Below are 25,179 nucleotides of genomic sequence, written 5' to 3' on the forward strand. Positions count from 1 at the left end.
GGGTCAATGGCCCATATCAATGTTTCTCTCTAAATATCCCTCCCCTGTTTTCTTTCTCTTAAAAATCAATAAAAAAAAATTTGTAAGTAGCTGGCCAGTGTAGGTCAGTGGTTGACTGAGTAACATCCCATGAATAGGAGGTCACGGTTCAATTCCCGGGCAGGGCACAGGCCCGGGTTGTGGGCTCGATCCCCAGTGTGGGGCGTGCAGGAGGCAGCCGATCCGTGATTCTCTCTCATTATTGATGTTTCTATCTCTCTCTCCCTCCCCTTCCTGCTCTCTAAAATCAATAAAAACATATATTTTTTTTAAAGATGGGTACCAGTCCACTTTTAAACGCTCTGTAGTTGGAGTTGCACCAATGTTTGTCAGGGGAAAGGATCCCACTTAGGGGCCAAACCTTTTATGTGGACACAAACACCTCTGTGTATTTAGTTGGCAGGGGTTGGATTGAAGTCCAAACTCCTGGAATCTCAGCATGTAACTGTGTGGTGATAAGGCCTTTAAGGGGTGATTAACTTACAACATGTCATTAAGGGGGTGAGGGTAATAGAGGAGACTTGTTCGTTCATACGGGGTCCTACATTTTTTTCCTTCAGGAAGAACTTGTGATTTCCCGGAAATAAAACATGGAAACATATATGAGGAAAACAGATATAAGCCCACCTTCCCGGTCGCCACGGGGAAATACTTCTACTACTCCTGTGACCACAGCTTCGTGTCTCCCTCCCGGTCACTCTGGACGCAGATAAACTGCACGAAGGGAGGATGGTCGCCAGCTCCGAGGTGTATCAGTGAGTAAATGCCCCCCAACCCCCATTCCCCGATGAATTACTCAGCGGACTCAGTGAAGGGGGCGGGGAGGGAGCCTGCAGGAGGGATCACAGAATCTGAACAATTACCGTGTCAGAGGTTGGTGGAGCCAGCGAAGGTAAGACATGTCACTCTTCAGAAATCAACTCGGCAAAAAATAAGATACAAGCTTGATGAAATATCTAAATTTTTTTAATATCAAAAACCAATGCTCGGCCATTTCAACTGCTAATATTTAAACGCGCTCACTTGGTCATTGTAGGAACACAGATGTTTCTCGGGAGAGTTCATTTTTTGACAGGTAACCTCTGTCCACCATATGCTGTCCCTTCGGATAACCAAGGAGCATTTTTACGAGTTTCCTTCCTTTGCGTGGTTTTTCTTAGTCACATGCTTGTGAGTCACACCTGTCTTCCTCTCTCAATGAGGGCAGAGACACGAGGAGAACAACTAGGAGAGAGAAAAAGGGCGGAGGCGAGCCCAGGAGATGGAAGCCTAGGATGCAATTGCGTCAATGGAATGAGAAAAACCAGTCACTTTTCTGATACCTAAGAGAACGTGACAAACGTCAAAATGTGCTTTACATAGAAGTCATGATTGACGGATAGCACACACTCGTATGTTCATTGGCATGAACTGATTTTTAAGGAAGTGCTTTTTGCACTTGATTTCTGACCTGGTGCAGGATTCATTTTAGTCATCCTTGGCTTGCAGGACAGTGCTTCTTCCCCTGGGTGGAAAATGGGCATTCCACATCTTCAGGGCGAACGCACCAGGAGGGGGACACGGTACAGATCGTCTGTGACCAGGGCTACAGCCTCACCAATGACCAGGATGTCATCACATGTGCGGAACACGGCTGGTCCACGCCTCCTACATGCAGCCGCATCAGTAAGTAGAACGCTGTCCTCTGGGATTCTGTCTCCTTCTTCATTTCATAAAGAAATCGCTGTGGCCCTGGATGGTGTGGTGCAGTGGATACAGCACCAGCCTGCAGACTGAAGGGTCCTGGGTTCGATTCCGGTCAAGGGCACATGCCTGAGTTGCAGGCTCGATCCCTATTAGGGGGTGTTCAGGAGGTAGCCAATCAATGATTCTTTCTCATCATTGATGTTTCTCTCTCTCTCCCTCTCCCTTCTTCTCTGAAATCAATACAGATATATTTAAAAAAAGAAATAGCTGCGGCCCTGGCTGGTGTAGCTCAGTTGATTGAGTGACATCCCTTGTACCAATAGATCACTGGTTTGATCCCGGTCAGGGCACATGCTGGGGTTGTGGGCTTGATCCCCAGTAGGAGGCATGCATGAGGCAGCCAATCGATGTTTCTTTCTCTCTCTCTCTCTCTCTCTCTCTCTCTCTCTCTCTCTCTCCCCTTTCCTCTCTATCTAACAATTAATTTAAAAAAAATTTGAAATTAACATATAGAAGCTTAAATCTTACCCAAAAAAATTGGTTTATCTTGTTTTCAATCTTGCATGTAAATTTGTGAAGATTTTCAGTCTCCATTGTGTATAAATGATCACTGCATTAGAGATCCCTTTTTTCCTCTTTATTCAGCTCTCTCCTGTGGCAGCCCTCCCACAGTGCAAAATGCCTTTATACCAAACCAGAAGCCTAGGTATCGACATGGGGACACAGCACATTATCAGTGCAGACACCCTTTGGGCCTCTTCGGGAATGCAGAAGTGACATGTCTAAGTGGGGAGTGGACAGACCCACCTGAGTGCAAGGGTAGGTGTCTCATTCTCCCCTCCCAGTTTCTGTGCAGCTTCTGTAAGCACTTGGTGACTAGACTCCTGTCCAGCTGGCCTTCATTGGTTACTCAGGTTGGTTGCTCTATCATTTCCTGTAAATCGGTTTGGGGCCGGGAGGAGGTGAGTGTAGCTCCCACCTACTCCGCAGCCCCTTAAAATCAACTGCTCACTCAATAAACCAACAATATCCTCTCTTAGAGCCCACAGGACAATGTGGGCCCCCTCCTGCTATTGACAATGGAGACATTACCACGTATCCATTAGCAGTCTACGCTCCCGGGTCTTCAGTGGAGTATCAATGCCAGCTCTACTATGAACTTGAGGGAAACAGGAGAATAACATGCCGTGATGGACAGTGGTCTGAGCCACCCAAATGCTTGGGTAAGTCCTTTAATTTCCTCGTGGACCCTGAGAAATCCGTGTAATGAATGCCACATTTGCTGTTTACAACAGAACTTGCATGGACAATCACCTATTCTGTTGACAACCAAATAGTCATGTCTGAGGGTATAAAGTCTAAAAAATTCTTGAGCATCCACAGCAAGAAACTATCATTTTTCTTTATTTTAATTTATTTTCCCCATCACCACTTATGCCCCCACCACCCTCATCCACCTCCACCACCCTCTTCAAGGATTCTTTAATGAAAGCCCTTAAAAGCATAGCTGACATTGTGAATGTTGATTATAAGATGCAATGATCACACATTCCACAGAGCACCTCATTTTTACATCATTGATAGTTTAGAATGAGTTATGGCAACATGGTGGATTTTCAATGAATTGGTTTGGAAAAGGGTTTGAGAATAAATTCCTAGATCTGTGTAGGAGATGCTGCATGAAACTGTAAAATTCTGTGGAAAATACTCATAAAATACTTAGTTTTATTTCTTTTTTTTACTTTCAGATGCCTGTGTAATATCAGAAGAAATCATGGAAGCACATAACATAGAGTTGAGATATTCATATGCAAAAAAAATTTATTCCAGAACAAATGATTTTGTTGAATTTGTGTGTCGATTTCCCTATCGTAGAGTGTCACCAGCATCTGCATTCCGAGCACAATGTCATGAAGGAAAAATGGAGTATCCCACATGTGGATAACATGAGAGCTGTGTGGCAAGTTTTCACATTAAAATATGAGCCTCATTCAAAATTTTTAAATATTAATCCAGTTCATCTCAATTTATTTTTCTGTAACTTGCTTTTATTCACTAATCAGAATTTGCATTAAATACCATGTGGAAGATGTCATTGTAATCTGAGAGACCAACGGACCACTTCTCATAAGCATCTCATGAAAATGTGACAAATCAACATGCTGTGTGTTCTGTTCATGAAATGTCTCTGGCCAGAAATCACCTCAGTGCCTGCCTCTATCCCTCATCGATGTTTCTCTCTCTCTCTAAAATCAATAAAACATGAAAAAGTTGAATATCAAGAATGTGCTGAAATTCTTGGACCTGGTGGTATGGTCTGTTGTGAATTTACCAAAAAAATCAGTGCTGTCCTACAGACAGGACCCTACACTGTGTGACACACTGGGTGGTGTCCATAGACCCCTAAGGACTGCAGTTGGGTGAGAGCAACGAGAGGAGGAGAGACAGTCACAGGGACAGGCAGTCAGAGCTACTCCCACGTGAATCTCCTGGTTGAGAAAGAACCTCACCCATCCTCAAGAAGTTTAAAGATTCGAGTTTTATATCCAGTCTTACTGTGACTGTCCCTAAGGAAAGCTGTACACACACATGTCTGGGAACGAAGTCAACAAATGATTGTGAAATCCTTCATGTAAACACACAGATATTGCGAAAGTCTTTGAACTTTGTTATCTACCGAGTGACCTCAGTGAACCAGCTTCCCGGTACTGTCACTTAAATTCAGGGCCACACTTGGTAACGGCTCAGGAAGCCGAGTTAAAACCACACAGAAGAGCGCTGGACTCTCTGTGCTAACACACCCGGGGAGCCCACCATGCTGTTACTAGTCAAGGTCATCCTCACCCTGTGGGTCTCCTGGGCTCGTGGACAAGGTGAGTGGAAACTGATGGGGATATTAGCTCCTTCTTAAGTAGAACTTCGCTCATTTTCATTTGTCTCTAGTTTTTTTTTAATCCTCACCCAAGGATATTTTTTCCCATTGATTTTTAGAGAAAGAGTGAATATGAGGGAGAAGGGGCAGGGTGTGGGGAGAGAGAGAGCAAGAGAAAGATAGAGAAACATCAATGTGAGAGAAACATATGGATTGATTGCCTCTCACACTCACCCCAACCAGGGCCAGGGATGGAACCTGCAAACGAAGTCTGTGCCCTTGACCGGGAATTAAACCAGGGACCGTTGGTCTGAGGGCCAACATTCTAACCACTGAGCAACCCGGCCAGGGCTGTCTGTAATTTATGAATGAATTGACCAGTAAACAGTTTCTGTGTTTTAAGGTCACAATAAATAATACCTTGATGGAGCCCGGCCCATGTGGCTCAGTGACTGAGCGTTGACCTATGAACCAGAAGGTCATCTTTCGATTCCCGGTCAGGGCACATGCCTGGGTTGTGAGCTGGATCCCGAGTAAGGGGCCTAGCAATGATTCTCGCTCATCATTGATGTGTCTCTCTCTCCCTCTCCCTTCCTCTCTGAAATCAATAAAAATATATATTTTTTAAAAGAATATGTTGATGGGATAATTATCTGCATAATCCACGTGTCCTTTTTCTTCTCAGAAATAACATGTGATCCTCCGACAATTCCAAACGGTGACTTTGCTCCTAAAATGAACCAGTACGAACTTGATGATGTCATCACATACCAGTGTGGAAATGGCTTCTATCCTCCCCTCCTGGGAAATACAACAAAATGCTCTCTTGTAGGCTGGCTGCCTCGTCCCAGATGTGTCCGTAAGTCCCATTCGGGTCCTGGCCTGCTTCTTCGTTATAAATTCCTTCCCTTAAACACCAAGAAATGGGGCCTGAGAAGCCCAGTCATTGCCTCAATGAGAAGGTTAAAGCAGAGGACTGGCAGGCGCTCTTTGCTTTTCAAAGTCGCCAATTCTAAGGACAATGTCCCATCTTTGTAAGTGAAAAACTTTTTAAAATTTTGCTTCAATGTTAAGTGTGTGTGTGTGTGTGTGTGTGTGTCCAGATAATATAATTCTAATATCTGACCTAGGGTATTGGGTAAGAGCACTACCACTTAACACCGAGTAGAATAGTAATTGGTTTCTATATAACAAACTCCCCTGAACATACTACCTCAGAACAATAGCCCCCACGTGTCAGCGTTGGCAGGGTCAGAATTTGGGTGACTCTTAACTGCCTGGTTCTGGGTCACTCCCTGCTGCTCCCTGGGATGCTGCCCAGGGCGAGTGCTGGAGCCTCCGCAGCCGTCCCCCTGGGCGTCCCCATCTGCGGCCTGAGGGCAGGTCACCCTCCCATAGCGATGACCTGAGGGCCCTGGAGGCGCCTCCAGAGCATCGATGACCTGGTCACACGGTCCCCTCAGCCACGTGACCTCTTCAGAAGAGCGCCCCTCAGTCCAGCCTCACTCAAGGGAGGGGCCCGGGGCTCCCTTGTATGAGGGGATGAATGTGGGAGACATTGTGCACTTTCTAAAGCCCCACCTGTCACACAAGCCCCTCAGTCCACAGGGCACTTTATTCCTGGGGGGCTGCCCCTTTTCCAGTGTTTTCTGTCTCTACAATCTCATTGCTGCTCCTTGTGTATCAGTTCATTGGAAAAGGGGCCCGCACTTAAGGTGGATCTTCCATGGATGAAAAATGAAATGATACACATGACAGGTCAATGGGCTCAGGGTTCATTCAAGGCCAAGGCCAAATGAATGTGGACAGTCAGGTGCCTTAAAGAGGAGGCCATGACCACTGCGACATAGACCTCTGTGTGCATAACAATGACAAGGAGAGTGATTGTCTATTGATTGATTGGTTTAGAGCAGTGGTTCTCAACCTTGGCTGCACATTAGAATCACCTGGGAATCTTTTTGAAATCCTGATTTCTGGGCCTCATCCTCTGGAAATTCTGTTTCTTTGTACTGATGTGTGGCCCACCCCATAGCAAAGAAACAGAATTCCGAGAATGGAGGCCCAGAAATCAGAATTTAAAGAGATTCCCAGGTGATTCTAATGTGCAGCCAAGATTGAGAACCACTGGTTTAGAGTAAAGTGGGCATATAAATAGTAGTTTCAGGTGGACCCTCTAAGGATTCCATATTCGTATATGTTATGAAATGTGCAGAAAACAAGTGTTAGTTACATCATCCGAACTTTATAACTTTTCGTGTCCTAGAAAGCCTAATGCAATGATGTTACAGTGGGGCCTTGACTTACGAGTATCCCGACTAACGAGTTTTTTGAGATACCAGCTGTCTCTGGGCCGATTTTTTGCTTTGAGTTGACAGAGTAATTTGAGTTAACGAGCTCCTTAACGAGCTCGGTCTCGGAACGAATTAAACTCCTAAGTCAAGGCCCCACTGTATTTGTATGGTAAGAAAGGGATATAATTCACCGTTGAAACAATTTCACTCCTCCTGGATTTTTGTGAATGCACACCATTATTCATACTGTGTGTTCTTTGTTTTCATTGCTAAGTGAAGCCCTGCGGATTTCCGGAAATAAAACATGGACGGCTGCTTCATTCGGGTACATCTAAATACTTTCCGGTATATGTAGGGCGATCGTTACTCTACTTCTGTGACTACGGCTACGAGCCTCCTTCTCAAACTAGCCTGGCTATCATGAATTGCACACAGGATGGATGGTCGCCGGAAATCCCCTGCCTCAGTAAGCCAACCTCTTCATCCTGTGCGCATAGAAACACTTCACAGTAGAGAGAGAAAAACATGAGTACAACAAGGTCGAGGGAAGCGTTCTATGAGCAGAAAGACCAATGTAGGATTTTTCTTTTCTGGTAGATTTCTCATTAAAAATATGGGAGGTTGCCCTACCCGGTTTGGCTCAGTGAATAGAGTGTCCGCCTGCGGAGAGAAGGGTCCCGAGTTTGATTCCGGTCAAGGGCATGCACGTACCTCGGTTGCAGGTTCCTCGGCCCTGGTCAGGGCACGTGCAGGAGGCAACCAATCGATGTGTCTCTCTCACATGGATGTTTCTCTCTGTCTCTCCCTCTCCCTTCCACTCTCTCTAAAGATCAATGGGGAGCCCTAACCGGTTTGGCTCAGTGGATAGAGCGTCGGCCTGCGGACTGAAGGGTCCCAGGTTCGATTCCAGTCAAGGGCATGTACCTTGGTTGCGGGCACGTCCCTAGTGGGGGGCGTGCAGGAGGCAGCTGATCGATGTTTCTCTCTCATCGATGTTTATAACTCTCTATCCCTCTCCCTTCCTCTCTGTAAAAAACATCAATAGAATATATTAAAAAAATAAAAAATAAAAATCAATGGGGAAGTATCTTCGAGTGAGGATTAACTGAAAAAAAAGAAAATGGGAGATCAAAATAAAAACTTTATAACAATAAAGTGATGTCATTTATTCATAGTTTAATTGTGAAAATGGCAGATTACCTTTCATCTTGATTTTTCTCTTTTAAAAAACACTTGCTAGCAACTTTAGTTCCTCTCAAACTATGTGTTCTTTTTGGGTGCTCATGTATTCTAAATTAAATATTGCAAAGATGCTTTTTAATGTCTTAACCAAATTTCTTATTTCTTATTATCAATTTACAATTCCTAGGAAAATGTTCTTTCAAGTCTTTGCTACATGGATATTCTCCAGCTACTGAAGAAAGCTATGTCCAGGGCCAATCTAGGACAGTTATGTGCCGTCTGGGCTACGGTCTTCAAAACCCACAGAACAGGATGACCTGTACGGAGGCCGGCTGGTCCCCTCCTCCCATATGCATCCCCGTCAGTAAGTAAACAGCTCCAAGACCCAGGCTGTCATTTCCTGAGACCGGACTTACTTTGGTGGAACGTTTTATGTGTCGGCTCTCAAGCTGAATGGACCAAGTCTTCTTTGCCTTAAAAGAAAGGCATATTTCACCTTGGCTGGTGTAGCTCAGTGGTTAGAGGGTGGGCCCGCACACCCAAGGGTCTTCGGTTCGATTTCCCGCAAAGGGCATGTACCTGGGTTGCAGGTTGGATTCCAGGGATATGCAGGAGGCAACCAATCGATGAGTCTCTTTCACATAGGTTTCTCTCTCTCTCTCTCTCTCTCTCACTCCCTCCCTCCCATCCACTCTCAAAAATTCAATGAAAAAAATATCCTTGGCAGAGGATTAACAACAACCAAAACAAAGGCAGTTCAGTTTTTGTTCTAAATGTGTCTGAAAAGTTCTAACTTTTTGACAGCAAGTAGATTATGTCATTGTATTGAATTAAGTAACAGTGAAGTCAGTCATGAATGTTACTAAACAGTGTTCAATAAAACGGAGATTCAAGTTACAATACTCAAGTATTACACTGAAGCCATGCTCTCTGTTCACTGAAGAAGAATTTAAAATACAGTTTACATTAAAAATGAATACACCACCTGCCCAGTGTCACATATACTGTATATTGCTGTCAACCATTTCACCTATGGTGGTATGTATTTTTTTAAATATATTTTTATTGACTTCAGAGAGGAAAGGAGAGGGAGAGAGTGGTAGAAACTTCAGTGATGAGAAACAATCATCAATCAGCTGCCTCCTACTGGGGACTGAGTCCACAACCCGGGCATGTGCCCTGACCGGGAATCGAACCATGACCTCCTGGTTCATAGGTTGATGCTTAACCACTGAGCCTTGCCGGCTGGACTATGATGGCATGTATTGATGCTATGAGGTTATAAATGAAGGCTCTTATATGTAGTCACATCTGGCTTTCACATGTTAAGTAGACAGGATTCTGTACGTTGTTTTGTGTGTGTTGTTTAGAAATGAGAGGATAATTGTTACAGACATTGTTCATACATCAGGATAGAGTAGAGCTGACCTTTCATTGGAGCCCTGCATGTTTTAGAAAAGCAGTGATCACTGACTTGAACTGGGAATTCAGGAATCTACTGAGCCCCGTGTGACACAACAGCCTGAGCCCCTAAAGGACTCTCTCTGTCCAGCTTTCCCTACACCCGGTTCACGGGTTGAATTATTTACCATTAATTCACTCAATAACAATTGAGGACTAAGAACATTTACAGATATTAAAAAATAAGACTGTTTTCAAGAAAAACTAAACCCTATGCTACAGAAAGTGGGATTATTGCCTTAAAAGAACACCAGGAGATATCACTTCTTACATTTTTAAACATTGTTTTCCATTTCAGGGTCTCCCTTTAGTGAAAAAGCTGTACCCTTTGCCATTCGTTTTTATACTCAATGTGGGTAAATTTTCTATTCTAGGAGTCATTATGGAAGAGAGGGTCTTCATATAAATACATGCATCATGTATCCTAGGACTACAGTCTTTCTCTAACACACACACACACTCTTAGTGTTAGTATCTGCACATAAATACATACATTACCTCTTACATTCCCAAATGGTGCTGTCCTTCAAGGGATAGCGTCATATCATTCTAGCAGAGTAATGTACTAATAGCCAGTGACATACTCACAGTTAAAAATAGGTCAGACGACAGGTTCCTAACCTATATTTAGAGGTTTTGAATGGTAGGAGAAAGGATGGGTAAGGAAATCTATTCTTCTTGTTCTATAACTCATCCAGGCCAGAGTAACAGGTACTCAGGGAGTTGTCACCTGATGCATCACTTACCCACACAAATTAATGAGATTCTCTTTCTTAGATGGGACTCGATACGGCATTAGAAACACAATGGTCACCTTTATTTTGCTTTAGAACATTGTGACATGCCCATATTTGAGAATGCCAGAGCCGTAATCACCGGAAAACCATTTCGACCCAATGACACGTTGGACTACCAATGCCTGGATGGCTACGAAAACAGAGATGGAAGCACCAAGGGCTCCATGGTGTGTGGTGAGGACGGCTGGACCCACTTGCCAACCTGCTTTAGTAAGTATTTTGATTCCAGCATTTCCTTTTCCAAGAGCTGAAAAGTCTACATGTATGGAGTCCTTGCTTGAGTGTGGGGATCTAAGGCATTTTGAACCACATGGTGGTTACAAGGTTTAAAATGCAAAAGAGGGACAATACTTCCTGGGCAGCTTTAGATGCACAAGCAATATCCGTTCCAAACATTAGTTTCCAATAAAACTATAATTTTCTCTTCAACAGCTAAAATGCTCTTTTTCAGAATCTGCAGACAAGTGTGGGCCTCCTCCAGCGATTAGCAATGGAGACATCACCTCCTTCCCATTGAAAGAGTATCCTCCTTGGTCAAGAGTTCAATACCAATGCCAGGCCTACTATGAACTCCGGGGTCCTACAGATGTCACCTGTAGTTATGGAAAGTGGTCCAAACCCCCGAGATGCATAGGTAAGTTCTCAAGATGCTTCTAGATCCTGAGACCATGAGGGTGATGTTGATGAGCTCGCGTGCGGTCTACTAGTCATGCAGTCAGAGTCTAGAACTGTGCTCACCAACAGCTCTCCTGCTCAATGTTTCACATTCGGAGACTCGTGTGTAGGGCTATGAGCCTGGAGAATCCCTGTGTGGACAATGATAAAGGTCCTTTAAACAGGACCATTCGGAGAGGCTGATTCTGATACATTAACTGATCCCACTGTGGACCCTACATGACTCATCCTCTCCTGTGTATGTGTCCCCTTCTGCGGGAGATCACAGCAAACCCAGTAAGTCCAGGGGCGGAAATCAAAGTTAATATACCCAAGTCAGAATAGTCTAGAAATAGTGCCAAGCTAGATTTTATGGGAGGGAAAGTGTTGCATTTCAAAGATAAATTCTAAATCTCAAGTTGGATTGACTGAGTAGATGGACAAGTCTAAGACGAATTTCACAGCGCAAGCAATATCGTTCCAAACATTAGGACAAGAGAGCAGCTATCATTCTCCAAGGACATAAAATCAGTTCTGTGATAGAGATAACAAACCAGCAAAAACTCATAGACACAGACAACAGTATGGAGTTACCAGAGGGAAGGAGCTAGTGGGATAGTGAAGGATCAAATATATGGTGACAGGAGATGTGACTTTGCGTGTTGAGCACACAATGCAATATACAGATGATGTGCTATAGAATTGTGCGCTGGAAACCTATATAATTTTATTAACCAATGTCACCCCACTCAATGGAATCCAAAAAAAGAAACTTAGCACGGTTAGCATGTAATACTTTCTACAATGCAATAGCACCTTGCCTGCAGAAAATAGACAAGGTTGTAAGCAATATAATAACATATGAAATGATGCTTACAGTCTCATTGCAATAGCGATAAACTAGTACCTCCCTCATGTCACTAAAAAAAAACTTTCTGAAGGAGAAAATATTTATACTGATTTTACAGATAAGGGCACAGGGGGATAGAGACGTAGAGAAATGTGTTCGTAATCAAGTTGGGATTCTAAAATTCTCTGTGTACTAGTATATAATCTTGCACCCATCCATTCAGAGTGCCTTTACCATGAACAATGAAGATTAGATAGAGAGATGATAGATAGATAGATAGGTAGGTAAATAGATAGATAGATAGATATGATAAATGGATGTGGGTAGGTGGATGGATGGATGGATAGATAGATTGATTGATATAGAGATATAAAAATATATTTATATATATCAAATATATATAGTTGTATTTTAATAGAATATTTATTAGAAATTTTGTGATTTTCTATGGTTCTCTTTCCCCATTTTGTGGGCATAAGAGAAAAATATTAGCATCGTTTAACTCAGTGGAAAGTGACTAAACTGGGAGCATTTGTAGCCACTGCCAGTTGAGTGGGAAGTGGACAAGGAAGAACCATGGCCATCATGGAGCAGGCTCCCATGTCCACTGGACAGGAAGTCACCTTGTGGATGCCCCACATCCCAGAGACAGAGAGCTGAGGCCCTGGGGTCACACTGCCGGGTCCACACTCATCGTCCACCTGATGAGCGCTGTGACCTTGGACAGGTGTGCCTGACCTTCCGTCCCCTCAGCTTCCTGGTGTGTGAGGAGGAGCAGCTGCCTGCTGAGGAGCTGTGAGGGCCCACGGACCCGGGCTGAGAACAGGACTCGGCCCACATTGATGATGTACATTAGCTCTTTTGATAAATTCATCCTCTAAGCTAGTCATTGGGTTGAAGGTTAATTTGTTCATAAAAGGAAAGGTTACTAATTGTTTTTATTCATTTCTTCTACTTTCAGATCCATGTGTAATATCAGAAGAAATCATGAATGAAAAGAACATACAGTTAAAAGGGAAAGATAACAAACGCTATTATGTAAAAACAGGAGATATCATTGAATTTATGTGCAAATCGGGACGCAAGGCCGTGACGTCAGAGGAGTCATTTCAAGCCATGTGTCTGGAAGGGACAGTGAAGTTCCCCAGATGTGAATGAGGAAGCCCTGTCGCCCCAAATATGTGGCCAGTCCCACCTACTGCTCTTTGCTCAAAGCTTGCCAGGCTTCTGGCATTTCCCGCTCTTTCCCACTATATTTCAAAGGACATAAAGGCAATGTGTTAGCCTCTTTTTCACTTTAAAGAAAACAATATCATTGCTTACACTTGTACCAAGACAATAATTCTTCACCATCGTAGGATTAGACTACTTGCCGATGGATCAATAAACAGCAATGGAGGTAACTGTGTGGCTTTCTGCCTATTGAACTGGATGCTTAAACGATCAGTATATATCTTAGAATATACTGGGGGAAATAGTACAATCAAAAATGAGATGTTAAAATAGTAAGTGAGCCCAGCAGGCGTGGCTGAGTGGTTGAGCGTCAACCTATGAACCAGGAGGTCGTAGTTTGATTCCCAGTCAGGGCACATGCCCGGGTTGCAGGCTCGATCCCCAGTGTGGGGCGTACAGGAGGCAGCCAATCAATGCTTCTCTCTCATCATTGATGTTTCTCTCTCTCCCTCTCCCTTCCTCTCTGAAATCCATAAAAATATATTTTTTAAATGTATAAAATAGTAAGTGAAAATAACTCCTTTACAACAGCCCCTCACTGGAGTCAGAGGGCGGATCCCTGGACTGAAGAATCACTGAGGGAGAGGCAGTTCTCAGTCTGTTTCCATGGGTGAAGTTTTACAGAGTCGAAGCATTGCTCTTCTATTCGACAAAAGAATCGATTATTTTAAACATGAGATCTTCAAAATAGCTGGTCATTCCTGTGGCTAAGTAAATATAGAAACTGAAATTTTCTTTTCTCTTAAGTGGTGTTGAAGACATATTCAAACAAATGAAAGTCCCCGTCCAATGGAAACCCTGTGTGATAACTAGTCTCCAGTTGGTATTTGAGCCCCTGAACTGAAGGGTTGTGGGTTCAATTTCAGTCAAGGGCATGTAGCTCTGTTGCAGGCTTGATCCCCAGCCCCTGACCGGGCCCATGCGGGAGGTAACCAATCAATGTGTCTCTCTCACATCAACATTTCTCTGTGTGTGTGTGTCTCCCTTTCCCTTCTACTCTCTCTGTGAAATTCAATGGAAAAAATATCCTTGGGTGAGGATTAACAGCAACAAAAAAAATGAAGGAAGTAAATGGACAATAGAAGGCGGAAACATTTTGATGTGGAGATCAATAATAGAACAGATGGAAGACGTGCAATCAAACTAGAAATAAAGGGACCTGTTCGGATTTTTTATTTGCAGACAAAGAAAATGTTCATCATAAACAACTGAAATTCAAATCTTCAAGCAAGTTAAAACTTAGAGGTTTCTAATCCAACCATTTTCTTCTAAAAATTATGTTTCTCAAAGGATTTTACAATGTGTTGAAATATGGTTTTTATTTCTGCCATTCATGTTTTAAAGGGCTCTTTATAATATGACATCCTGAGAGAGAGAAAGTGAGAGAGAGAGAGTTGAAACAAGCATCATTTCTGCTTAAATATTCATTACAATCTTAGCCCTTTGATATTTCATATAATTAGTCGTTGTTTTGACTATGTTTTGATAAAGCATAAAACCACACTTGAAAAATTAGGCCACCAATTTGTTTTTATAAACTCAACGTCACTTACTAATTCACACCCTTTCCCCCCATTTTTTTGTTATTTACTTATTTTTCTCTTAGGAATTAGAAAGCCAAGATACACTAAAATATTTAAACAGCATAAAGTGCGTGCGTTGTAGAACATAACGTTTCTGAAATTGACCAACACGATGAATCTCTTGACTAACACTATGACAAGAAAACAAAAGCCAGTTGTAGGAACAAGCCTCGTGTTACCTTCGTCTTGAAACGCATCTTGGATATTTTAACTTCCCTCTGTCACACTTCACTCTGAGTTCCGTTGCAAAAGCAGACACCTCCGTCATATAATGATTTACTTTACAGACAAAGTCAGTGTACTCGCCATGGAAAATAAGTCGCCTATTGTCATAGTGCCATTTCAGAAGTAAATTATTCCTGTCCATTTCTTCCAACGATAAGTTGCAGGGCTCTGGGGGGGGGGGAAAAAGGAAAAAGAAAAAAACCATTACCTTGGTAGACCAGGAAGCCGTGCGTTGCCTACTCATGATGACCTGGAAGTTTCTGGGCATTAGAGGAGCAAGTAAGCTAGTTAGAGTCAATATTTAAGTCTGAAGAAATGTTCCAAGCTCTGTCCTAGCTGGGTTGGCTCAGCGGATGGAGGGTCGGCTGGCAGACTGAGGAGTCCCAGGTTCAATTCCAATCAAGGGCATGTACCTTGGTTACAGGCTCAATACCTGGCCCTGGGCAGGAGGGTCTCATTATATTGAGGGCAACAGCCCTGAGCAAGAGGGTCTCCATCTATTGGGGCCAATAGCCCTGGGCAGGAGGCTCTCATTCTATTGGGGCCAATAGCCCTGGGCATTAGGATCTTGTTCTATTGGGGCCAATAGCCCTGGGCAGGTGAGTCTCATTCTATTGGGCCAACAGCCCTGGGCAGGTGAGTCTCATTCTATTGGGGCAAATAGCCTGGGCCGGAGCCTCTCAATGTGTCTCTCTCACATCACTGTTTTTTTCTCTCTCTGTCTCTCCCTCTTCCTTCCACTCCCTCAAACGATCAATGGGAAAATATTCTGGGGTGAGGATTAAAAAAACCAAACCAAAACATGCTCTGAGCTCACAGGAGACACCTGCCATTTTCCTCCGTGGTCCGTGGTAGATGTCGTTTCCCTCCACAACGATGCCCAGCTAACAACATGTTCACTTGCTTCATCTTCCTGGAGGCAGGTGGCCATCCTGTCTTTGTTTCTAGGCCGTGCTCATGTTTTCTATTATAGTGCCATCACACTGAATAATAATCACTTATACATATACTAGAGGCCTGATGCACGAAATTTGTGCATGGGTAGGGTCCCTCGGCCTTGCCGGCGATTGGGGGCCCCCACTGGCACCCACCTTGGCCAGCCTGGCACCGCTTGCTGGCCAGCCCTGATGCCCCCCGCAATTGCTGCCACCGGTTGCCTCCCTCTGCGGGGCGACCAGCGGGGGGCGATTGGGAGGCCCCCCGTTGGCACCCACCTTGGCTGGCCTGGGGCCTGCAGGTTGGGGGCAGCTCCTGCATTGAGCATCTGCCCCCTGGTGGTCAGTGTGTGTCATAGCAACTGGTTGTTCTGCCGTTTGGTTGATTTGCATATTAGGCTTTTATTATATAGGATTTACTCTTAACCACCACGGTGCATTCATCTCACCCATATCACACCAGTATCTGGTGAATGGTGTATACTTAACAAGCACTTGTTCTAGAGAACTGGACCTAGAGTTATTTATGATCCAGAGGAAAGAATAGAAACCCGTGGTTCAATAAGCTCTCTAACAAAATAACACACATGCAGTGTGTGTAGCTACTCAAAGAGAACAGAAAGGGAAGAAAGGGTGGTTGTATTGTATTAAATAGGAACACATACCTAAACACACTGGCGGTTCGGTCCACACTCCGTCTACACAATAGGCATATACGGGCCCTTGTAGGAAATAGTACGTCATACACCTGTACTCCACCAAGGAACCACTTTCAAAGCTCTCATTGAGGAGGTTGATGTTAAGAATGAGCCCGTGATCAATACGAGGAGGAGGCCCGCACTTGCCTTTGGATTCTGCAAAAATACATACAATGACTTGCTATCATCGGTACCCAGTGCTCCCGTCATGGCTGCAAAAGACAGTGAACTATTTCATGGAGAAGCATTGACAAGGCAGCTCTCCAGCCCGGCCCGTGTGGCTCAGTGCTTGAGCGTGCAGGAGGCGGCCAATCCATGATTCTCTCTCATCACTGATGTTTCTCTCTCTTTCTCTCTCCCTCTCCCTTCCTCTCTGAAATCAATACAAATATATATATATATATTTTTAAGTTAAAAAAATCAATGGGAAAAAAATATCCTCAAGGAGGATTAACCAAAACACAAACAAACAAAAACACCCACAAAATTCACTGATGGAAATTCAATGACGTCAGCACAGTCATCCACCTGCAGGGTGCGTGTGAACTGGGAAATCGATCAGACCCCTCCCGGTTCCCTAGATGAGGGGGAGAAGGTGGTGCATTGTCTCAGGTCTGACCTTTGAACCCCGGGGGCGACCCTGACCCTCCGAGGACCGGTAGAAAGCAGGCGCTTACCTTTCCTCATGCATAAGGGGTATTGCACTTGGCCTCGAGAGCACTGCGCCGACAGCCCGGACGGCGGGCTGGATGGCGCCAAGTCAAAGCCCGGTTTGCACACAAAGTCTATGAGGTCCCCGTGGAGGACCTTCCCTTCGTACTCCCACTTCAGCTCGATGTTGCTGCTCTCCATGTCCTCCTTGCTGACCTCGCACGGCTCTGCAACACCAAGCACTCTCGTCAGTTCTCTCCTCGTCTGACTAATAGGAAAGTGAGGCGTTCTTTTTTTATTTAATATATTTTTATTGATTTCAGAGAGGAAGGGGGAGGGGGAGAGAAAGAGAGAGGGAGAGAGAGAGAGAGAGAGAGAGAGAGAGAGAGAGAGAGAAACAGAGAAACATCCATGCTCACAGCCCCGCATATTATTAAGAAAAATAATAACAACAAACAATGGTATTTACGTGAGGCAAAGGCTATGCTAAGTAGCCTCACGGTGGTCGTCATCTCACAATATTATCCAAGTTTATGAAATCATCACGTCGTACACCTTCATCTTACGCAGTGTTGTCCGTCGATGGTATCATTAAAGCTGGGGGAAGCCGTTGGACACATCCCACGTGGGTTCGTCTTACCTAAGCAAAGAGGGGGGGAGGACCACTGTCCATGGTCACAGGAGGACTTCTTCTCGCCCTTCATGATGTAGTACTCATTGCATCTGTACTCCACGAAGGCTCCCGTTGGGTAGCTCGGCAACACGTCGCCAACAATGACCCCATGGGTTATCTTAGGTGGAGACTGACAAATCTTAAAGTTTTCTAAAAAGAAAAAGGTTATTTTTACAATCGATATGAACAGACAACCGCATAACCATACGGCACAGTTCCCGCACCATGGTGCCTCGATATTGTGTCTGATATAATTTAGACAATTGATTTCTAAATTCGCCGGAAATGAGAAATGTTATTCAGGTCAGATATCTTTAAGCAAGACTAAACAGCAAATGTTTTGGGTTTTGTTAAATATATTTTTATTGATTTCAGCAAGGAAGGGAGAGAGGGAGAGAGAGAGAAACATCAATGATGAGAGGGAATCATTGATCGGCTGCTTCCTGTATTCCCCGCACTGGGAATCTACTGGGGATCGAGCCCACAACCTGTGCATGTGCCCTTGAGCAGAATCAAACCCTGGACCCTTCAGTCTGCTGGCCGACGCTCTATCCACTGAACCACATTGGCCACGGCATCAGCAAATGTTTTGCCTTAGCCTGAGGATGACTATTTTCCCGTGCTTGCTTGGGAACCAATGTAGGGGATGTAGATATTCTTAAAATATCCAGAAAGGTAAGCCACGCTCTTCACCCTATCAGGGTCACGTCTACACCTGTCCCCTGTCATGATCCACTTTCATTCTTTCCTTCTCATCCCCTTCCTCTCCGATCGCAATCCAACCCAGGGACGGGCATTTCCAGTGGTCTCTGTCTTTAGAGCAGCGATTCTCAACCTATGGGTCGCAATCCCTTTGGGGGTTGAACGACCCTTTCACAGGGGTCGCCTAAGACCATCGGAAAACAAATCTATAATTACATACTGTTTTTGTGATTAATCACTATGCTTTAATGATGTTCAATTTGTAACAATGAAATTGGGGGTCACCAGAACATGAGGAACTGTCTGAAAGGGTCGCGGCATTAGGAAGGTTGAGAACCACTGCTTTAGAGTCTTCCTCTGACTCTGCTCATGTCTCTACTGTCTCTGAATCGCTTTTCTCTTATCCTGTAAGTAGCCCCGGCCCACAGGTGTGTGGAGATTTCTCCAGAACCGGATGGAGACATGAGAAGGTGAACAGGGAGGGGCGCTCCCCGAGGTGGCCACGTAGCCTAAAGGGTTGTGTCCTTTAGTAAAATGGACGCGCAGGGACAAGTGTCAGAGGGTGGAGTAACATCAACAGGAGTGGCCTAAGTCAGGAGCAGAGAACATCCAGGGAGAGGAGAGAGAGCTGGGTATCGTAGGTCTCTTCTCTAAAGAAACACGTCCCTCACCCGCTGCCACTTCAAGATCGTAAATCACGGCGTCAGGCAAGTCAGAGAGAAGTGCCTCGCCCCAAGGTCCATTCAAAATTGTTTTGGAAGCCCGGCCGGCCTGGCTCAGCGGTTGAGCATCGACCTCTGAACCAGGAGGTCGGGGTTCGATTCCCAGTCAGGGCACATGCCTGAGTTTTGGGCTCGATCCCCAGTGTGGGGCGTGCAGGAGGCAGCCAATCCATGATTCTCTCTCCTCATGGATGTTTCTCTCTCTCTCCCTCTCCCTTCCTCTCTGAAATCAATAAAGATATATTTTTTAATTTTTTTTAAGTTTCCCAGTTCCTTACATTGCCTTCAGCTCTATAGATGGCTCTCTATATTCATGAAAAAAAAAAAAAACCCACAGAGGGTCTAACTCTTCTATGCAATGGCCTCTTGCTATAAAAATGTGGATTAGCCCTAGCCGGTGTGGCTCAGCGGATAGAGCATCAACCAGTGGACTGAAGGGTCCGGATTCGATTCTGGTCAGGGCACATGCCCGGGTTGCGGGCTCGATCCCCAGTGTGGGGCATGCAGGAGGCAGCCGATCCGTGATCCTGTCTCATCACTGATGTTTCTCTCCTTCTCCCTTCCTCTCTGAAATCAATAAAAACATATTTTAAACAAACAAACCAACAAAGGTGTGGCTTAAACACAGAGAATGAACCATGAGGCACCGCAGGCTGAGCCGTGGATGCTACCTCGCGCACCTACCGACACACTGCGGGGGGCTGGTCCACGTTCCGAGCTCACAGGCGATCTCCCGGGGGCCACGGAGGTCAAAGCCGACCTGGCAGCTGTAGGCCACGCGGTCGCCGTCGAAGTAGGTCTCGGCCGTGCGGATGGCCTCGCCGTACTGCACCTCCGGCGGCTCATCGCAGGCGACCTTGTCCGCTTCTTCTGCAAAAGGCACAGTCGCGAGAGAAGAGACCGTTTAGCGACCCACGCGGCCCTCCTGGGGGGGACCTGGCGGGAGGCGTCGCTGACCGATGCACTTGGGGGGGTCCGTCCACTTCCCGTTGACACAGCGAATCGCCCCCAGGCCCCGGAGCCGGAAGCTCAGCTGACACTCGATGAAGACGGCCTCCCCGTCGTGGTAACTGGCGGCGATGGATTTCAGTTTGGCGTGGGGAGGCAGCGGGGGAGGGGCACAGCGAGTTCTTCTTCCTTCGGGGAGAGACACCAGCGCAGTCAGTCCTAGAAGTACCCCCAACACCAACGCGCCAGGTGTCAGAGGCACGGACCGTGAAGAAGGCTGGCAGACAGCCCGGCCGGTGTGGCTCAGTGGATAGAGCGTTGGCCTGCAGACTGAAGGGTCTCGGGTTGGATTCCCATCAAGGGCACATGCCCAGGTTGCGGGCTCGATCCCCGGTACAGGGGCGTGCAGGAGGCAGCCGATCAGTGATTCTCTCTCATCATGGATCTTATCTCTCTCTCCCTCTCCCTTCCTCTCTGAAGTCAATAAACATATATATTTTTTAAAAAGATGAAGAAGAAGAAGAAGAAGAAGAAGAAGAAGAAGAAGAAGAAGAAGAAGAAGAATGGCAGATAGCCCTAGTCCGTTTGGCTCAGTGGATAGAGCATTGGTCTGCAGACTTAAGGGTCTCGGGTAGGATTCTGATCAAAGGCAAGTACCTGTAGGTACCTCAGTTGCAGGTTCGATCCCCAGCCCAGTGCAGAAGGCAACCAATTGATGTGTCTCTCTCTCACCTCTCTCACATCTCTCTCTCTCTCTCTCTCTCTCTCTCTCCCTCTCCCCCCCCCCCCCCCCGTTTACTCCTTACCTCCCTCTCTTCCACTCTCTCTAAAATCCAATGGAAAAATATTCTTGGGTGAGGAATAAAAAAAAAGAGTATGGCACAGATTCTAGGGTCACCCCTTGATCTCCACCCTCCGATGCTCTATTCCTTGTGTCCTTCTTGCCCCCACGAGCAGGAAGTGACACCTGCTTCTAACCCATAGAACCCAGCAAGGGCGATGGGTGGCTGGGGGAGGTGGCGATGGATATGAGATTTACAACACGACACGACGTCATCCTCGCTGAAGGACGCTGTCTAGAAGGCAAGGGGCAGCGTCCACGGGCAGCCAGGGAGAAAGTGAGGCCCTCGCTCGGGCAGCCTGCAGAGCCCCGAAGCCACCAGCCACCCCGTGAATGAGGCAGCCCGCTCCTGCCCAGCCGGGCCTTGTAGCAGGCTGCCGTCCACCCACACCTGGACCACCGCTCTGCTGGACCCGGCCCAGGAGCCAGGGACGCTGTGCCCAGAATCCTGACGCCCAGAAACGGGCCAATAATACAAGTGTATTTACCCCATGATTTTGAAGGGTGCGTTTTCCCATCAGGAAATAGGAGGCCAAACAAGAGCGTTCCCTAGCAAAGCTGTCAGCTTGGGGTTATTGGATCTAGTGATTCCCAATTTTTAAAAAAAAATGTATTTGCCCTCACCGGTTTGGCTCAGTGGATAGAGCATCGACCTGCGGACTCACGGGTCCCAGGTTCGAGTCCGGTCAAGGGCATGTACCTTGGTTGTGGGCACATCCCAAGTAGGGGGTGTGCAGGAGGCACCTGATCGGTGTTTCTCTCTCATCGTTGTTTCTAACTCTCTATCCCTCTCCCTTCCTCTCTGTAAAAAATCAATAAAATATATTAAAAAAATAAAATACTTAAAAAATGTATTTATTACAATAAGAGTTTAAAATGTATGAGATTGTTTTTTTTTTTTAAAGACATATCCACTCAACAACCTAATACAAAATTTAGGATGTCTTTAGATTAATTGTATTAAAGTTTGCTGAAAATAGTGACTGATATAAGAGACAATATTTATCTTAAAAAATAGCACTCAGGACATGAATTAGAGACTCCTCCCCCCTCCCCCCCCCCCCCATAGAATTAGAGCTGGTTAAGACATGATATTTTGGCTAATAACTATGGATGGTGCCAGGTGGGTACTGGCAATATTGGGGGGCAGTGCCCTATAAAGTTTAGGATTATCCAACCACTAGGCTGCATACCAGAAACTAATACAAAATAATATTGAACGGAAACTGTAATTGAAAAAAAATAATTTGAACATAAAAATATATAGAAGCATTTTCTAAAACAAGAGAAAAAAGACATGCTATTTTATTGGTAGGTATGAAATTTTAAAAATTACCTTGGCATACAGGAAATTCTGGGTACCAGCCAAATTTGTAGCATTGGACTAAATCAGGGCCACTTAGATGATAATTTTCATGACAGAAAAACTGAACGACATCTCCTTCTTCATAGGTCCGCTTGACAGGTTGAAAATAACCATTTTCCATTGATGTTAAAGGGGTGCATACTAATTCTAAAAATGAAAGTAAGACACACACAAAAAAAATGTAATTATTTTCCTGCTGGAATAAAATGCACCTACCACTTGCACGCCATATCTGGAACAGACCTTACTAGATTTGCCGTATTCCATTTCACAAAAGGAAAGCTTGTCCATTTATATATATACTAGAGGCCCAGTGCACGAATTCGTGCATGGGTGGGGTCCCTCAGTGTGGCCTGCAGGGATCGGCCAGAAACCCACAGTCAACGCTGCCTGCAGCTCCTGCTCATCCCAGCCCCCCTGCATCTGCTGGTGCTGCTGCTCGATAGGCTCACTGCTCGTCTGGTGCCTGTCTGTCAGCTGAGCGGCCCTCCCACTGTGGGAACGCAGTGACCACCAAGGGGGCAGCTCCTATGTTGAACGTCTGCCCCTTAGTGGTCAGTGCACCTCATAGTGACCGGTCAACTGATCCGGTCGAATGGTTGCTTAGGCTTTTATATATATAGATTAATGATCACTAGGCTGATTTTAATGTAATTATTTGAGTGAAAAGGAATTTGTTTTCCTATTAGAGAGCTTTTAAGGATCAAAGCCTACTCTAATCAAAACCAGAAGCAAAAAAAAAGGGGGGGTGGGGGGGAAGTGGGGATAAAATTGACCATAATTAGCATCACATAATTAGCATCACATAATTAGCATCACATAATCCCTGTCGGAGGGAGAGGAGGTTGCAGAGTGGAGGCCATTGTGTTCCCACGGAGAACCTACTGGTGCATGATGGTGGGAGAAACCACCCATGCGAGCGACACTCGGCCTCCTCCTCCGACTCTCCCTTCGTGGTGTAGTAGCCGAGGTTGCATCGGTACCGCACTTTGTCCCCCAGGCGGAACGCGGTCTGCGTTGTGGAGTAATTCCCGTGAAGTAATTCAGGAGCCAAACACGTGTCTAACAGAAAGGACAGTTATATGTTATGAACGTCATCACCGAACCTGGAAGAGCCGAAAGAAATCTCCAAGTGACTCTTCACTGAATCTTAAGGACAAATATGGCAGCTACAAATAAGCGGAAGCATATACTATGTTCATGGATAGGAAGACTCAACAGCATGAAGATGGCCACGCGACCCAAAGCCATCTACCGATTCAACGCAATTCCTATCGAGATGCCGATGGAGTATTCTACAGAAGTAGAGCAAACGTTTCAAAAGTGTGTATGGGACCCCAAAAGACCCCAAATGGCAACAGGGATCTTGAGAAAGAAGAACCAAGTGAAAGGAATCACCCTACTGCTATCAAACTCTAATACAAGGCCATAATCATCAAAACAGTATGGTACTGGCATAAGAACAGGCAGGTTTGGGGGATGACGGGCACACACGTACCCTGCTCCTCCCTGCAGGCCGGGGGGGACGACCACCCGTCGGGGAGGCACTGCACCTCCTCCTCGGCCAGCCCCGCGGGGGTCTTGTAGCCCGAAGCGCAGGTGTAGCGCAGCTTCTCATGGACGCTGTAGAGCAGTTTCGCCTCCGAGATGTGCCCGTTGGTCAGGGCGGGCCGCGTGCACTTTTCTGGGGAGAAAAGATGTCTGCTGAGCTGGAGGCCATGAATCTCGTCTTCCAGGCCCACGATTAGGGTCCTTCTTGGACAGTGAAGGCGGAACATGCTCACTCTGCGTTCCCTGCTTCTATTTCAGTTTGGAAATAGCCCGTGTGCTCGAAGGCTCGTTCATTCTAAAAGCGATTCCAGTGGACGGTGGCGTGCATTGCAGTGCCTACTCTCGGTTCTTAGAGTCGTTCATTCCTACCTCTCCCGCGTCCACACTGAGAAAATATGCCCAGAACTGCCCACTCGCTGTCACTAGTGGCAAATAAAAGGAATTTGTTTGGGTTGACTTCCCACCGAGTTAAGTCCACTGTTTGTGGATCGTTCACACCCTTAACAAAAGGACGACCCTACTGTGGGGACCCTTCACCAATTCTTCAATGTCAAGGACCCATCTGGCTGCCTACGTACAGTCACCGCACAAGTTCCTCTTCCCTTAAAAGTAACGCGATTGAATAACAAGTTCAGTGATTATTTCTATTCTCTTCACGGGGAATGATGAACAACAAAGAAGGAAAGCAACATCTTAATGAGAAACGTTGTTTACACAATTTCAGAACATGCCTTCATTTCGGAAAAATAAAACACGCCCGGCTGGGCCAGTGTGGCTCAGTGGTTGAGCATCGACCTATGAACCAGGAGGTCATGGTTCGATCCCCGGTCAGGGGACATGCCTGGGTTGCCGACTCGATCCCCGGTAGGGGGCATGCAGAAGGCAGCCGATGCATGAGTCTCTCTCATCATTGATGTTTCTCCCTCTCTCCCTCACCCTTCCTCTCTGAAATCAATTTTTAAAAAGAAAGTGTATTCAGATTTAAAAAAAAAAAAAGAATGGGTTGGAGGGAGGGCCATAGAGGGTGATAAATAAATGGAGATGGGGAAAATAAAATAAATAAAAAATACAAGACAGTGGGGCCAGTCCTTATGTTGTTCTCTACCAAAAGGGCTAACCACCTACCACATCTCATTGGCCCCTTCTATTTATTTATTTTTTTATTGAATTCAGAGAGAAGGGAGGAGGGAGAGAGAGAGAGAAACATCATTGATGAGAG

General features: G+C 45.6%; 3 protein-coding genes across 3 annotated transcripts in view; 2 read left to right on the forward strand and 1 right to left on the reverse strand.

The window, feature by feature from the left end:
* LOC102439825 (complement factor H-related protein 1-like) overlaps positions 1 to 4,007 on the forward strand; it is a 16,192-nt gene extending 12,185 nt beyond the window's left edge. The window contains exons 2-6 of the mRNA XM_006104952.3: positions 600 to 794; positions 1,528 to 1,704; positions 2,371 to 2,544; positions 2,766 to 2,948; positions 3,474 to 4,007. Of these exons, the coding sequence (XP_006105014.1) occupies positions 600 to 794; positions 1,528 to 1,704; positions 2,371 to 2,544; positions 2,766 to 2,948; positions 3,474 to 3,670 (926 nt within the window). The 3' untranslated portion in view covers positions 3,671 to 4,007. The remainder of the gene's footprint in view (positions 1 to 599; positions 795 to 1,527; positions 1,705 to 2,370; positions 2,545 to 2,765; positions 2,949 to 3,473) is intronic.
* A 388-nt stretch (positions 4,008 to 4,395) lies between these two features.
* On the forward strand, positions 4,396 to 13,225 carry LOC102439494 (complement factor H-related protein 4-like). The gene is made up of 7 exons (XM_014447192.2): positions 4,396 to 4,598; positions 5,283 to 5,456; positions 7,163 to 7,354; positions 8,258 to 8,434; positions 10,362 to 10,538; positions 10,780 to 10,962; positions 12,794 to 13,225. Exons 1-7 carry the CDS (start codon positions 4,541 to 4,543, stop codon positions 12,988 to 12,990), a joined length of 1,158 nt encoding a protein of 385 aa, XP_014302678.1. The 5' UTR covers positions 4,396 to 4,540; the 3' UTR covers positions 12,991 to 13,225.
* Positions 13,226 to 14,347: 1,122 nt separating this feature from the next.
* On the reverse strand, positions 14,348 to 24,187 carry LOC102417157 (coagulation factor XIII B chain). Its single transcript, XM_006104965.3, has 10 exons — positions 23,908 to 24,187; positions 23,295 to 23,471; positions 22,380 to 22,556; positions 20,212 to 20,391; positions 19,939 to 20,124; positions 17,798 to 17,980; positions 17,184 to 17,384; positions 16,474 to 16,662; positions 14,828 to 15,041; positions 14,348 to 14,430 (listed from the first exon to the last, which is right to left on the reverse strand). Exons 1-10 carry the CDS (start codon positions 24,185 to 24,187, stop codon positions 14,397 to 14,399), a joined length of 1,821 nt encoding a protein of 606 aa, XP_006105027.1. The 3' UTR covers positions 14,348 to 14,396.
* Between the last annotated feature and the right edge of the window lie 992 nt (positions 24,188 to 25,179).

The sequence above is a fragment of the Myotis lucifugus genome, unplaced genomic scaffold (assembly GCF_000147115.1).
Source record: "Myotis lucifugus unplaced genomic scaffold, Myoluc2.0 scaffold_625, whole genome shotgun sequence".
Lineage (NCBI taxonomy): Eukaryota > Metazoa > Chordata > Mammalia > Chiroptera > Vespertilionidae > Myotis > Myotis lucifugus.